This window comes from Phacochoerus africanus, chromosome 11 (genome assembly GCF_016906955.1).
Source record: "Phacochoerus africanus isolate WHEZ1 chromosome 11, ROS_Pafr_v1, whole genome shotgun sequence".
In the NCBI taxonomy this organism is placed as follows: domain Eukaryota; kingdom Metazoa; phylum Chordata; class Mammalia; order Artiodactyla; family Suidae; genus Phacochoerus; species Phacochoerus africanus.
In genome coordinates, this window is record NC_062554.1 from 63,520,428 (window position 1) to 63,536,817 (window position 16,390).

Here is a 16,390-nt window from a genome sequence, read left to right on the forward strand (position 1 = left end):
AAGGCAACCTGGGGAAGAATTGTGTCTGCTTAAAGGAAACATCCCACACCCCTCACATCTGGGAATTGAACACGGGCAGTGAAGGGCATCAGAAGCAAGACAGTTGTTAGGAGGAGGAATGAAACAGTCTGGTGCTGGACCCAGCCATCCAGCCCTGGCCTGCACAGAAGTTGCTTTTCATTCCTTTTCCTCTGTTAATTTGGCTTGCTTTCCAAACATGGGTCAAACAATCTCCCTCCCAGAAGCAGCAGCAGAAGGAAATGTTATTAAAAACGAGTCCGTTAGTGGGCATGGTGTGTGGATGAAGTCTTTGGGAGTTTTGGCTGCTAAATAAAGACTTTATTGTTGTCATTCCTCCTTTCCCAAGCTCCCTCCCTCTCTTCTCTCCTCCCTCCCTCCTCCCCCCTCCCTCCGTCCTCCTCTCCCTCCTTACGATCTGGATCTGCCTGTCCCTCCCCCTAACCTAACCTCCCCACCCCAATAGGATCCAGTGGAAGAAAAGTCAGGCAAACTCGAGCACGAACACACCACAAGGAGATCAGAACTTCCAGCTGGCTCTCTGCTGCCACAGCTCCACCAAAGGGTGGGGGGAATCAGAGGGAGCCTTGCCGGACACTAAACCCAGAGCTGAGAGGAGAGGCAGGTGGTACAGGTAAGCCCAGTGGGAGATGGGGAGGAAGACTCCTGCCTCCAGCCAGTCTCCTGCTCCATCCAACCTTGTTACTGATCTAGTCTCTATCTTTTCCTTCCTTCCTTCCACCCACCAAACGTCTCTCCTTTCAAAGGAACTCAAATTAATTCCTCCTCATTTCTTCTCCACCCTCTTTCTTCTCTTCATCATTCTCTATCCATGTCTTTGTTTTGCTGCAAAGTTAAACTTTCTTGGTACGGGTGTTGGTTGTAGGGCAGACAAACACCACACACAGCATTTCTACAAGTCAGGTTCCCAGAGAAACCCTACTCTAGAACCCATTTCTCTGAACTTTTCACGTTTTGTCACACACCATCACAGGCATACACACGTGTCACACAGAGGCTATGCTTTCACTCCACATGCACACACACAAACTACACACACAGTACAAAGGCATCCTGTCCATTCACCTCCTCTCTGGCTGCACAGGAGGTGCAGCGCTAGACCACATAGTGACCAGACACCAGGAGGGACACGCACACACGTACACGCACACAAACACACACACACACTGCCTCTTGTCTCTCACCCTCTCACACACCTCCCCAACTGTACAAGGAAAAGGAAAGTGCATTTTCCCACTGTGATGGTGGAGCCAAAAGAAATCATGTGTCCTGCGTCCAGCCTGAGCAGGAAGGGGATGAACGAGTGCAAAAGCTGGAAGGATGTCTTTGCTCTTTAGAACTTAATTAGGCAGGGGAGGGAAAAATAGCTTTCCCATCTGCACAGTGTCCTCTCTGTACCTCTGACTTTCTCAGTCTCACTGGTCCTAGCCACTTGTCTTTTGGAAAGAAAGAGAAGAAAGCAACCCCACTCCCAAGCCTTGGAGGTCATAATTCTCAGCTCTGGGGGCAAAACATTTCATTTTTATTGCAGGCATATTTCTTTTTAAAGCCACTTCAAAATAATCCCAGGTTGGCAAGAGGTCCCTGTGGGAGAGAAAAAGGGACAGTAGTTCCTTAATCAGTCAGGGAGGGAAAAAACTAAAGTGGGTAACTGAATGGAGCTTGTTTCCAAAGAGGGTGGACCTTTTCTACCCACCACCTCACTCCAGGAGAAAGAGCTGTCCCAAGGCAGGCAGGGCATGGGCCAGATTAAGGTCCCTCAATACAGTTGATCTGGGGGCAGGGGTGAAGGAGAGGGGTGCGTACTAAAAACATAGACCCCTTGCTCCAGAACCACTGCATCGAGACCCAGGAATCTGTTGTTGTTTTAGGACTTGAGAGCATCTGAACCAGGGGCTTGAGGGAGTCCCATGTGGGATGGAAGAGCCCAGGACTTCTGGCAGTCTTATCTGGGCAGAAGGCCTATGTGGCATCCTGGACAAGGACTGTCTGATGGAGGAGCTCCAGAGTGCTCCAAAGGGGCCACCCTCTTTTGCGGAGTAGAAGCAAGCACCTGAGGGAAAAGGGAAGCTCTCTTGCGAACTCCCCACCTCCCTTCTCCAGGCAAGCACTGGGAGCCAGATCAAGGGAGAACATTCCCGAAAGAAAATCCCCTCAAAGTAGCTCCAAAGAGCTTATGTTTCCCCTTGCCTATTAATCTGCCTGCCCTAGGCCTCCATCCCTTCTGGTGGCTCACACAGGGTAGAAGGGCAGCCCATTTATGGGGCCCATGTGGGAGGCTGGAAGGGCCAAAAAGCCAGGTGCAAAGGGTTGGGAGGGGAAGTCATGAACCGCAGTGGGACACTATGGCCACCTGAGGAAATGAGACTGCACCATCCCTGGCCAACATCCTCTCACCTGCTGCAGGAAGGTCCAGTGTGGGGCTGGTGAGTTGGAGGGACAGAGTGAATGTTCCCCATTCCCCAAATGGCTGGGGGCATCTATCCCTCTAATTCGTTGGTTCTGAGACCCAGGTGTCATATCACAGGCCCCGAAGGGGAAGAAGTTGCTCTGTGGGGAAGAAGTTGCTCTGTGTGGAAGTGTTGGGGAAAATCCACAAGCTGTACCCACCTGCAAGGATCCTTGCCTTCCAGAGGGCTGCCCTCTGGCCAAGCTGAAGGGAAAGAGACTCTGTGATTTTTAAAATAATGTGAACTATAGCTTCTCATTCACTGACCACTCATTTTTCACACATTTATGCATTTACTTCAAAGTAAAATGGGTGTTAGGTTGCCCATTTTACAGATGAGGAAGCTGAAGCTTGGTAAAGTAAGAGAATTCCCAAGAGCACCCACCTAATAGCTAAGGAGTTGCAGGGTTGACACCCAGGTCTACAAGCGCCCAAAGCACCAGAAGATTCTTACAAGCTTTCTTCAGAGGGTGGAGATGCTAGGGGATGGAAACAGAGAAAAGGATATGGTGAGGTGACAGCCTGTCGGCAAGCAAGAGACATCTCACCCTTGCTTCTTCCCCAGGCCCTTGGAAAGGAAAACTTGCTCTTCTGGACTAGTGGCTTGAGGCCAAAAAAACATTCTGTTTACACTTGGCCTTGCGATAGACCCTGGAGAGACGGATGGTCCTTTCCTAAGAGTGTTATATTTATTTTTAGCACTTTTTGATCTGCAGCACATGTTCAAGTCACTTAACCCACTTACTTCTGAAAACAACTGGGTGAGGAAGAGAGGGATAGGGAAGATTTCATGACCCCCATTGTACAGATAAGGAAACAGAGGCTGAGAAGAGGGTCTCATCACTGGGTAGCAGTAGACGGGCCGAGACCCTGCGTGCCCTGCCTCATCTGAACCACGAGGCTCTCCCTGCCGCGCCCCAGTCAGGCTCAGCCTTATACTGATTTCACTCCCCAGGAAAGGGACAATTGCATCAATGATGTGTTGACTTTGTCACACCTCCATTCAGCCCTTTCCTTACCCCAAGACCCCACCAGCCCCACTTGGAGGCCCTGGAAGAATCTCAGGCAGCCTGGGAAGACCTGCCTCACTATTCTGCTAACAATAGAGAGAGACCACCTGATCTTCCTGGCTTCCAACCCCCTTCGGGGTTTCAGGAAGAGATCAAGGGAGGAGGATGGCTTTCAAAAGTCTGAGTTTAGACAGAAAGAGGGAACGAAAGAGGGTCATCCCAAGGTCCAAGGGTGTGGCTCTATGGGAGGGGCAGCCCCATCCTCTGTGTGGGGTCGCTGGTTGCATTAAGCCATGGAGGCTCAGGGTGACTAGCTAGATGGGAAATTTGACGAGAAAGAAGAACACCAAGAAGTAGTGTGGAGTCATCGTCTTCAACCCAAGGAAACACACCCAACCTCACTCCCAGCCCAACCCCAATCCCAGACTCTCCCCAAACTAAGCCAATTACCCTTAAATGTGCCCTAAGGACTTCGCACACCCGGCCCGTCCCTGAGGCTCATCATTGCAAGAGTCCCGGGTATCTGAACCTTAAATGAATGAATTGATGACCTAAACAGGGACCTGGCTATCTCACTTTAAAAATCAGTCTCTCTAGAGAATATGATCTTTTATACATGAATAATTGAATAAACAAAACCCTTGCCATTTGTAGAGATTTTATGCTCTACAGCATATGCCTTGATGTGTGTGATCTCATTGGATCCTCACACAGCTGAGGAGCCTGGGGCCTGGGAAGAAGTGTCAAAGCCAGGATCCAAGCCCAGATATCTAGTACTTGGAATTGAAATTTGAACTTAAAACTCTCTTAGGAAATGTTCTTAAATGAGAGAGTGAATTTGGTATTAGTCAAAGCAATTGCTTTTCCCCCAAGCACGAGCAACTTTTTGAGAGCCGACTCAGGAGAACACAGGGCTGCAGGAGGCTGGTGTTTTAGCTGGGCCACGTGAGTTCATAGACCAAGCAGTGAGCACAGCCCAGCAGAGGAGAGGTATGCACACAGAGGCACAAGAAATTTAAAAATCACACATGCTTATAACCCACCTTAAGGGAGCTTATGACTGGACAGAAAGTTCTAGAAGACAGGAACATAAGAAGGTGTGACTTCAGGCTTTGTGAGGGAGACCAGGGACCTCTTGTCTGTCATGATTCTGGTTGGGAGATTTAGACTCTAGGGGCTGCCCAGGCTCCAGCTGGAAGAGTGATTGCCCAATGAGAAAAGTCTTAGAAACGAGTGCAATTTCCTGAAAAAAAGAAGCATGCAAGCATGCGCGCGCGCGCGCACACACACACGCACACACACACACAGAACAGTTCAGCCTCAGGGCTAAGAAAAGGGGAATTGAACGGATCCAGTTTCTCCATAGAATAGGCCTGGGAGGCTCTCCTCGGGAAACCCCCCCCAGCCCAGCCTGCTGCCCCCGCCCTGGGTTCTGAGAGGAGCCTGGCCAGCCCCCAGAGCTCTGGCATGTAGAAGAGTCAGAGACTGGTGGGAAGATAAGCTCCCCGAAAAGTCTGGTGCAGGAGATGGGAGTGAGGAAAGCCTGAGTTCACTGTGGGTGGAAGGAGACAGAGGCAGCCCTGACCTGTGACTTTGTCACCCCAGACAACAGGGCCACAGGCTGCCCAGGCCCAGAGCCACCAAGAAACGCCCCTGAGCAAGGGCCAGCTGCCTGAGTCATTCCGCCTTCCAGCGCAGGCTTCTGCTGGAAGCTCTGGACAAGTTTTGCTTGCTTCACTCAGGGCCGCATGGCACCTGGTGACAAAGGCAATGAAGGAAAAGGATCCAGCCAGGCTGGGAAGCCTCTCGGGGCAGGGGAGAGATCTCTTGCTTATTGTCAGGTTTCTGGATGATGAAGAAATAAACAAAAGAAAGCCAAAAAATTCAAGGTCAAAAAAATTAGGGCTTTTAACAGTGTTTGTTTTTAGTATACTAATGCTTGAACTACTCCTTTAAAATCTACACGAAATATGGAGTTCCTATTGCGGCGCAGCAGAAACGAACCCAACCAGTATCCCCGAGGATGTGGGTTCGATCCTGGGCCTGAACCAGTGGGTTAAGGATCTGATGTTGTCCTGAGCTGTGGTGTAGGTTGCAGATGTGGCCTGGATCTGGTGTGGCTGTGGCTGTGGCTTAGGCCCGAGACTACAGCTCCGATTCGACCCCTAGCCTGGGAACCTCCATATGCCTCGGGTGAGGCCCTAGATAGGAAAAAAATTTTTTAAAATAAAATAAAATTGATGTGCAATATGGCTGTGCTATTTTCAAGAAAATTACAGGACTCGTAACATGGTAATTCGTGGCTCACCCATTACGAGGGGTCTGGGGTCTGGCAATGAGACTCAAGTTTAGTTTTACAATGAATGCCTTCTCAGTCCTTTTGTTGTCTCCCCAAGACTATGACATCCCCAGTGGAGGTAAAGCCAAAAATCTAACTGCGAGGTCCTTTGTGATGGGAAGCCCAGAGGGAATGGCACTCGGGGACCCCCTTGGAGAGGCATCCCTGGGAAGAGACCACCTTTGAGGAAGGTGGAGCAACAACAGAGGCTGCGAGGCGGTCTCCCCCTCCTCCCTCCTCATCTGTCTTCCTTCTTTCTTCCCCTCCTTCCTTCCCATGCTCAGTATACTCTCTAAGGACTCTCATGCACACAGGATAGGGGAGCATGCATCTGCTTGTGTGTAGGGTACCAAGACAGGAGTGTGGTGTGCAAAAGTGTGCAGGCTGAGTGTCCAGAGGGTGTGTGGGAAAGGTGGGAGGAGATGCCCTCTGTCCCTCGGGGTGAGCTCCACCCTCTCTCCTGTTTCTTGCCATATTCAGCTCCTCCCAAGCACCTGACTGAGGACCAAGCAGCTGGTGAGGGGCCACTACGGTCCTCCTTTGAGCAAAGTCAGCAGGAAGCTGGCACTGGGTCACACAAGGCAAGAGTCTAGTTGGTGTGAGTTCCAAGGAAAGAGGGGGAGGTCTGGGATGCTGGGGACACACTCCAGCCCACTCTCTCTCTCTCAGGGACCTCCCCCAAGGAGCCTGCATCTCCAACACATCCCAGAGCCCAGGAGGGGGAGGGGCAGGCCACAGCTATGGTGAAGCAGGAGCTAAGGAGGCTGGTGGAAGCAACGTGGGAAGAAGGACCCTGGAGGGACACCAGAGGGCGGTCCCCGGGGAAGATGGCCATGGGGAGGAGAGAGTGCAGGCAACCCCTTCCTGGGGCCGTCCAAGTCAGGCCAGGGGAGGAAGTCCATGGGAGATGCCACTTTCTGCCTGCAGCCCCGGGTCTGCTGCCACTTCCCCCAGCTTAATTCCACTCAACGCATAGCCTCATCAGGGTCATTAGGCCCACTGGAAAGGGCAACCCTAAAACATCCTTATTCCACTATGTCTCTGAGGCTAGCAAGAAGTTCTTGATGTGAAATGGAAGTGGTTTTCCCACAGCTTTTTTTTTTTTAATTGAGTTAGTGTTGTACAATATTATAGAAGTTATAGGAGTACAACATAGTGATTCACGATTTTTAATGGTTATACTCCATTTAAAGTTCGTTTTTTGTGGTTTTTTTAGGGCTGCACCCATGGCATATGGAGGTTCCCAGGCTAGGGATTGACTCGGAGCTGCAGCTGTTGGCCAATACCACAGCCACAGCAATGTGGGATCCAAGCTGCATCTGTGACCTACACCACAGCTGACAGCAACGCCAGATTCTTAACTCACTGATCAAGGCCAGGGATTGAACCTGCATCCTCATGGATCCTAGTCGGGTTCATTAACCACTGAGACACAAAGGGAACTCCTCCATTTACAGCATTATGAAATACTGGCTATATTCCCTGTGTATATATATCCTTAAATGTGTGCTTATTTTATTTTTTTTAATTTATCATTATATGTTTTTTTTGTTTAGTTTTGTTTTTTCAGGGCTGCACCAGTGGCATATGGAGGTTCCCAGGCTAGGGGTCGAATCAGAGCTGCAGCTGCCAGCCTGCACCACAGCCACAGTGATGTGGGATCTGAGCCACATCTTCGACCTACACCACAGCTCACGGCAATGCCAGATCCTCAACCCACTGAGCAAGGCCAGGGATCGAACCTGCATCCTCATGAATGCTAGTCAGATTCGTTTCCACTGAGCCACAACAGGAACTCCTATACATGCTTATTTTAAACATAATAGTTCGTACCCCTATATTACTGCTCCCTGCTTCCCTCACCTCACTGGAACCGCTAGTTTGTTCTCTACACCTGTGGGTCTACTTCTTTTTTCTTATATTCACTGGTTTGTTGTAGTCCCCACAGCTTTCAGCTCCTTCCTTGTTTATTTCCCCAGGAACCTCCACATCTGGGAAGAAATTCTTGGTCTGTCTCCTGCTGGCAAAGACCAGCATTCTCCAGAGCGGGAGCGCCGGGGGTGAGGGGCCAGCAGGGGCAGACACAAGGGATCTGCAGCACTTTCTTCTTTTCCAAGATCTCTTTGAGCCCACGAGACCTGGGCTTTGTCCTGCATCTGCTGTTCAATAGACTCCTGGCCTTGGCAAGCCACTTCTTTCCTCCAGTTCCCAAGTTTTATAAATAGCAGAGTCTGGACTTGATTGGTGGATTTCAAAACAGTTTTAGCAATGTGACTTTTTCTTTTCTAATGAATGCTTTGGCTGAAGTTCAGTACATATAACAGATTCAAGAAAACACAGAGCTGCTCGGGTTGGCAGGGGAGTGGGTGGGGGGTACCCCAGAGCCATCCCCTTGGTCTCCCTCCATCAGGGGGACTCCACAGAAATGGGAGCAGAGTTTGAAAACCACTGAGTTATGGGATCTCTAAGGAACCTTCTAGAGGTAAAACCCCAGGACTCTATGGCCACTTATAAGGGGAGGAATGATTTTCTCATGCTGCAAACGGGGAGACAGAGGGCTAAAGAGGTTAAGGATCTTCTCCAGGAAAGCCCAGGACTCCTGATTCACAGCCCAGTGTGCTTTCTGCCAGGCGGGCTCAACCCATTCAGTGGCCTGGCCTCTGGGCAAGGGATCCAGACCTCAAGCCCTTGTTACTTTGTCACCTGCAAACAAGGAGATGCTTCCACAGATCCCTCCCACAACTGCCTCTGGAGCCCGTCTAGCTGCAAAGACCCATCCTCTCATTACTGAGGCCCAGCAGGCTGATGATTTCCTGGGTTCCTCCCTACAGGTGCGTCCCTGGATCATGAGGTCATCCCTCTGCTGGCTCCTCCCACTTCTCCTCATCTTGGCCTCAGCGGCCCAAGGCCAGCCAACAAGACGACCAAGACCCAGACCAAGGCCCCGGCCAAGACCCAGACCCAGGCCGACACCCAGCTTTCCTGATCCCCATGAGCCATCAGAGCCTACAGACCTGCCTCCTCCCCTCCCACCGGGCCCGCCATCTGTCTTTCCTGACTGTCCCCGGGAGTGCTACTGCCCCTCTGATTTCCCATCTGCCCTCTACTGTGACAGCCGCAACCTTCGAAAGGTCCCTGTCATCCCGTCCCGCATCCATTACCTCTATCTCCAGAACAACTTCATAACCGAGCTTCCGGTGGAGTCCTTCAAGAATGCCACAGGCCTGAGGTGGATCAACCTGGACAACAACCGCATTCGCAAGGTGGACCAGAGGGTGTTGGAGAAACTGCCCAGCCTGGTGTTCCTCTACATGGAAAAGAACCAGCTCGAAGAGGTGCCCTCAGCCCTGCCCCGGAACCTGGAGCAGCTGAGGCTGAGCCAGAACCAGATCTCCAGAATCCCGCCGGGCGTCTTCAGCAAGCTGGAGAACCTGCTGCTCTTAGATCTCCAGCACAACAAGCTGAGCGACGGCGTCTTCAAACCCGACACCTTCCAGGGCCTCAAGAACCTCATGCAGCTCAATCTGGCCCACAACATCTTAAGAAAGATGCCGCCCAAGGTCCCCACGGCCATTCACCAGCTCTACCTGGACAGCAACAAGATCGAGACCATCCCCAATGGATACTTCAAGGGTTTCCCCAACCTGGCCTTCATTCGCCTCAACTACAACAAGCTTTCAGACAGGGGACTCCCCAAGAACTCCTTTAATATCTCCAACCTGCTCGTGCTCCACCTGTCACACAACAAGATCAGCAACGTGCCTGCCATCAACAACAAGCTGGAGCACCTGTACCTCAACAACAACAGCATCGAGAGTGAGTGGAGGGGGTCTGGGGGGGGCCAGGGAGGAGGGGTTGGGGACCCTTATGCCTCCACAGGAGCCTCATGGTTGGACATGCAATAAGCACCCTGTTTGGCACTGGCCTCCAAATCCTGGTCTTAGTGCTTACTCTGTGTGACCCTGAAGATATTTGACCTCTCTGGGAAGTTTCTACATCTGCAAAATAAGAATGGCAGTAATGCCCTCTGTCACGAAGTTGATACGAAGAGTTAATAGTTTAATATGGATCAAGTGCCCAGAACACCATGCTTTGAGGGTAATAGCTTTTCTTCCTCCACCCCTTCTCATCGACCCCAGTTTCTTTGCCCTCCAGATTTACAGGTAAGATAGACAAGGAATAGAGTCCTGAAAATTATCCTAAAAACAGAACAGTGACATTTAAATGCCCACTCTGAAATGTCCTGGGCCTATCCAACGCAAAAGCTGGCAGCTGTGAAAAAGGGGCTTCTTCCCAACCCTGAGCCTCACTTTTTTAAAGAGTCTGTAAAAAGTATACACAGAGAGGCAACTATATACTCAGGGTATACAACTGATAAAAGTATGGCAGTCAGGAGACCATGTCAGGTCCATAAGCAGGCATTTTCTCAATCTACCTGGAAGGCTGAAAGATTTAGTCATTTAAGGCAGAATTTGCCTAAGCTACATTTACAGGCTTGAGGTAAAAAGTGCAGGCCAGAAAAGAGGTTGGAAGTCGTAGTTTTGCTTCAGTCAAAATGTCAATTCTGGGAAGTTCCCTTGTGATGTAGCAGGTTAAGTTCCGGCATTACCACCGCAGCCGTGGCACAGGCCACAACTATGGCACAGGTTTGATCCTGGGCCCAGGAACTTCCATACGCTGCAGGTGCAGCCAAAACAAAACAAAACAAAACAAAATAAAATGTCAGCTCCGAGTGAAGCATTTGACAGAAGAGTTTAAAAACAAAAGAAAAATTTTTTTGAAATAATGCCATTTATTTTGTTTTTGTTTTTGTTGTTCGTTTAGGGCCACACCCGAGGCACATGGAGGTTGAATCGGAGCTACAGCTGCCAGCCTACACCACAGCCACAGAAATGCCAGATCCTTAACCCACTGAGTGAGGCCAAGGATCGAACCTGCGTCCTCATGGATGCTAGTCAGATTCGTTTTCGCTGAGCCATGATGGGAACTCCCAAAAGAGAATCTTATCTGGTTCTTGGACAAAACCAGGCTACATCCACACAAGGAATGCAGCAGATGTAGGGATGAAGGAGACTAAGGGGAAAGAGAAGCACTCCTAAAATAATATTAGAAATCCATAGTTTCCGAGCCAAAGGATCGGAGGAAGATTTTTTTTTTTTTCTTTTTAGAGCTGTACCCACAGCATATGGAATTTTCCAGGCTAGGGGTCAAATTGGAGCTACAGCTGCAGGCCACAATCACAGCCACAGCAACATGGGATCCAAGCTGCGTCTGTGACCTGTATCACAGCTCACAGCAATGCCGGATCAGAGGGAGATTTTTGAACTTCTGTAATCTTGAAACAAATGGATAGGAGAATAGGCTTGTTCACTCATCTGAGATAATGGCACGAAGGTAGGGGAAGGCTTTTTTTTAAATCTTACAACAAACAAGTTCTGGAAAAGGGAAAACTGTCTAATTTTTACCCTGCAGGTAGCAAACTGGGGGTAATGGAACACATCACCCCCAGGAAGCTGTATAGGCCCAAAATCTAGAGAGAAAGGAAACTTTGGTTAATAAATGGCTCTACTAGATTGTGGAAGACCAGGCTGCAGGGGGGTTATCCAGGCTTCTGAGGTTGAGGACAGAAAGATCACATGCCCCTCTCACCATTTCACAGATTTGAGCATCAGGTAGGTAAAGCCCAAAGTCACAAAGGTCACAGGAAGAAAGACCATCTATGTCAGGGCTCTTTCTGCTACTCTAATGTTGAAGAGAGGAGAAAGGGGAGAACAAAGGCAAACGAGGAGGAAGAGGAAATAAAGAGGAGCAACCACAGGGAGTTCCCATTGCGGCTCAGAGGGTTAAGAACACATCTAGTATCCATGAGGATGCAGGCTCAAACCCTGGCCTTGCTCAGTGGGTTAAAGGGTCCAGCGTTCCTGCTGGTATAGGCCGGCAGCTACAGCACTGATTTGACTCCCAGCCTGGGAACTGACATATGCCACTAAAAAGGTTCAGCCCTTGGAGCTCCCGTCTTGGTATAGTGGAAACAAATCCGACTAGGAATCTTGAGGTTTCAGGTTCAATCCCTGGCCTTGCTCAGTGGGTTAAGGATCCGGTGTTGCCGTGAGCTGTGGCAGGTTGCAGACGCAGCTTGGATCCCGCATTGCTGTGGCTGTGGTGTAGGCCGGCAGCAACAGCTCCAGTTAGACCCCTAGCCTGGGAAGCTCCATATGCTGCGAGTGTGGCCCTAAAAAGACAAAAAAGACCAAAAAAAAAAAAAATTTCAGCCCTAAAAAGTGGGGGGAAAAAAAAGGGAAGAAGAAGAAGAGCAACCACAACAACAACCCACAGACGATAAAGGAAGCAAAGCTTAGGGAGAATAGAAAGCTTTATTCAGAAAATGACATAACCTCATGTCATCTAGTCAGAGGTGAAGAAGAAAATGGAAACTCATTTTCCATTTGAAAGCCGACCACCATTTGGCCATAACTTGCCTTTCCAGCTCACTTTCCCCAGAATCAGTAATCACTTCAGAATCAATAGGTCCATCATGTTTTAGGGCCGCATGCCATCCCCAGGCCCCCTTTCCTCTTTCTGTCATCCCTATTTCAGCTAAAGTAAACATCTTCCTCCCATCCTTGGCTCTCACATCCTATCCATAGGAAAACCTCCAGAGGAATTCTCCCATCCACCTGCTGGCTTCAGATCTTGATCCCCCTCCTCGTTTCTCCACACCGTGGCCAGATTCATCTTCCTACAGCATAAACCTGATCATGGACAGGATCCTTTCAGATTTAGCGCTCCATTCAGGATGCTATGGTTCATATATCCTACCATACTATCCTAGCAGCAGTCCTGCCAAATGCCATTCCTCAGACTGGAAATCAAAGCCCCCATCCTGAATGAAATATTTGAAAGCCTACCATAAACGGTGGCCTCAACTTATGGCCACTGATTTTTCTTGTACATTACATTGTGCTATTTACTGTTCTTACACTCTGCCAGGAGCTTTTTGGGCTCCACAACATCACTCAAATAGGCCACACCATCAGAACACCATCTCTAGGTCTCTACCTGTTGTAATCCTATCTTTGATGGTTCAGCTCAAAGTTTACTTCCTCCAATATTCTTTACTTATTTATTTTGTCTTTTTTTAGGGCTGCACCACAGCATATGGAAGTTCTCAGGCAAGGAACAGCTCAAATCAGAGCTGTAGCCACCAGCCTATGCCACAGCTACAGCAACGCCAGATCTGAGCCACCTCTATGACCTACACCACAACTCACAGCAGCAACACCGGACCCTTAACCCACTGAGCAGGGCCAGGGATTGAACCCACATCCTCATGGATACTAGTTGGGTTTGTTACCATTAAGCTATAACAGGAACTCCCTTTCATAACTCTTTAGAGTGAATTTCCAACAACAATCGTTGATCAGTTCCAACTTAATTCACTTTACAAATGGATAAACAGAATCTGGAGGTTAGGGTTGACTCATTCACGGTCACAGGTTCCCAAAGTCAGCGGGTTCCAGAGGAGAGAATTAAGAGTCCTTAACCTCGTCCATCCTCTTCTCCCTCCTTGTCTTTGCCTCCAGCCCTGTCTGGCCTGACCCCTCCACACACACACCCCTGCTGACTTCTCCCCTCCTTTCTCCATAGAAATCAACGGGACCCAGATTTGCCCCACCGATCTAGTCGCCTTCCACGACTTCTCCTCAGATCTGGAGAACGTGCCACACCTCCGCTACCTGCGGCTGGATGGGAACTACCTGAAGCCGCCCATCCCACTGGACCTCATGATGTGCTTCCGCCTGCTGCAGTCCGTGGTCATCTAGGCCTTCCTCTGCCCCTGGAGCCCCTCTGACCACACTTGACCCAGGCGCCCATGCCCACCATTTGTTTCCTCTGTCTCCTATACTTGCTCCCACCTTTGCCTTTCTTATCCCACCTTCCTGAGGCAGGGACAGGCCACATACTCTGCTGCCCCTGCAGCTTCTAGAGCAAGACGTCTAAAGGCCGTATTTGGTCCACGCAGCTCAAAGACACACACCACACACCCAAACTCCGGGCCCCAGAAGCAACGCTCTGTGTCTAGAGATTTTATCTTCTCTTCTCCCTCCTCCTCCCCTCAGCCTTCCTGGGTAAGTCTGGGCCATGAACTGACATCTGGATCTTGGTCTTGGCCAGAGCAAGCAGAAGATGGTCAGGGGCAGCCCCGAAGTGGGGTTTGGAAAGTTCTGCTGGAAAATGCTCCATCTTCCAATAGTGCTGCTTCACTGCCCCATTCACTGGCACCAGACATCACACTGGCTCTCTGTCCACCTCTGTTCCCCAGAAAGGAAGGGCAAGGGAATGGTTGAGGGAGGGCGGAGGGTCAGAGATTCGCACAAGGGCCTGCATCAGCTGTCTCATCATAGGGACCAGATGGAGCCCTCCTTCTCAGCACACAGCTTCCTGGCTGGGACGCTCTACTCCAAGAGTAAGAGCAGGGAGGCACAGTCAAGGAGAAGAATGGCTCAGAAAACTAGGAATCAGCCAATGGGGCCCTTAGGGGTGCAGATGGGTCCTACAGCCCCCTTGGCCACTCTGGACAAGGGGCCCAATGCCCTGGGGAACACAGTCTCCACAGTGGAGGGTATGGAGCCTTCAAGCCCGACCTGCCATCTGTTCTCTATCAGTGGGAATGGCCTGGTCCTTTCCATTCCCCAGAAAAATTCCTGAGAAACTGCTCAAGAAGGGGCAGAGCACCTGGAAATCTCCCAGAAGCCTCTTCCACTTGTGCAGATTAGCCTCGCCTCCTAAGACAAGACACAGCAGTGACACCTGGTGGCTGGTGCTGGTCATGTCTCCCCCCCACCCCACCCCCCGCCACCCATGCTCCTTCTCTTCTCTCTCTGGGATGATTTTCCAAGGTCAAGGAGTTGGCCTTGGGTTCCAACTTGAAGAGCCATGGGCAACATATGCGGTCACTCTCTCCTTTGGGATCTAAAGGGCACAAAGGTATGGAGGCCCCCAGTTGGAAGTCCTGAGCCCCATCTTGAGTCAGCACAAGTAGGAACCTTGAGGAACCCAGGTGAGGATATGATTTGTTCCCATTGGCTGCCTGACCTGCGGCCCTTTCTGCGCTCAGCTTCCAATGGTAAACCAAGGAGGTGGATCAAGTGCCCTTCCAAGGACACTTTCGCGCTCATGTTCCTGCATGCAGCTCCATCTTTTAGACCATGCTCTATGCAGGACAAGCCCGAAATAGCATCCCTCTCTCCTGAAATAATTTATTCCCTATATGGACCGTCCTTCCCTCAAAGTGCCCATCCTCCCTGCCTGGCCCAGATAAGCAGGGTGACAGGCCTCCAAGGGGAGCCTGGGCGCCACAAGGCTGACTCGCCTTCACCTTCCCCTTAACTTCCCCTAGGGCATGCTGCCCCTCTACAGTCCCTTCAGTGTATGTTGGGGGTGGGGGGGAGGAATAATCTAGAAATAAGTAGGACACAGTGCCTACTCTCAAGTTTGGTTGAGCCAAGTTCCAGAGAGTTTAAAGAAACTAGGTCCCAAGGTCAAGAAATTCCCATTATAGTCTTTTTTCTTTTCACTCTTCTCTGCTAATTTACAGAAAATGGGGCCCATTTCATCTCCTTCCCCCATGCTCCCATACAACTGGTTCATTCTTCCTAGCTGCAGCTGGTTTCTCCAAGGCTCCTGCTTAAAGTCAATATATTATTGTGGCTGTAAGCAATCTGGTGCTATGGCCTGGATAAGCCCCCCTTCTGCACCTTATTCCTTCCTTGCGCCCTCAGCCCTTCTGGGCAGCACAACTCCCAGGGCTCCTGCTTCTGCAAACCTGAACTGTTTTGTTTTGGCAGCATTACATTCATCATCATCCCATTGCCCCATCTGGAAGATGCCTGCTTCCTCCCCTGCTGCCTGCAGCTGTAAACCAGAGGATATTAAACTAGTTTTACAGCCACACACACACACACACACACACACACACACACACACACTTGTGGTCATTTCCCTTGGGATTAAGGAAGCCCCCTCCTCCCCACACACAAATTCATTCCCTCAGTGCTGTTGGCATATGCATACACAGATGTGTAAGTAGGTGTGCATGTGTACTCTGTACATATAGCTATTCTTTCCTGAAGACCATGCTAACTTTATGAAACTACTTTCACATTCCAATGTGCTTCACAGCAGAGGAAATAAAGTGATATGAAAAATACCCTGCTTGAACTTGACAATGTGAACAGGTGAGAATCATACCTTAAAGTCATCTCACCACCCTTCTCCCCTGACCTCCCACTTTTACTTGGTCTGAGAAGACTGGTGAAGAAAGGATCCTATTCATTTTTTTTCTTCAGCTGCCCCACGCCATATGGAGTTCCTGGGCCAGGGATCAGATCCAATCCGCAGCTTATACCGCAGCTGTGGCAACATCAGATCCTTAACCCCACAGCGATCAAACCTGCATCCCAGTGCTCCAGATGCTGATCTCACTGCGCCAAGCAGAAGCTCCAAAGATCCTATTCTTAAGAAACTCTAGGAGGAGTTCCCGTCGTGGCGCAG

General features: G+C 50.2%; 1 protein-coding gene across 1 annotated transcript; it reads left to right on the forward strand.

Moving 5' to 3' along the window:
• Window positions 1–455: 455 nt before the first annotated feature.
• Window positions 456–16,046, forward strand: PRELP (proline and arginine rich end leucine rich repeat protein). The gene is made up of 3 exons (XM_047752835.1): window positions 456–652; window positions 8,668–9,652; window positions 13,484–16,046. The coding sequence occupies exons 2-3, from the start codon at window positions 8,683–8,685 to the stop codon at window positions 13,657–13,659; spliced, it is 1,146 nt and encodes a 381-aa protein (XP_047608791.1). The 5' UTR covers window positions 456–652; window positions 8,668–8,682; the 3' UTR covers window positions 13,660–16,046.
• The last annotated feature ends 344 nt before the right edge of the window (window positions 16,047–16,390 follow it).

Bases quoted from the DNA above. Each gene is read 5' to 3' on its own strand.
- PRELP (XM_047752835.1), top strand. From the start codon at position 8,683: ATGAGGTCATCCCTCTGCTGGCTCCTCCCACTTCTCCTCATCTTGGCC. The intron at 9,653-13,483 runs GTGAGTGGAGGG...CTTTCTCCATAG, and splicing joins CAACAACAACAGCATCGAGA to AAATCAACGGGACCCAGATT.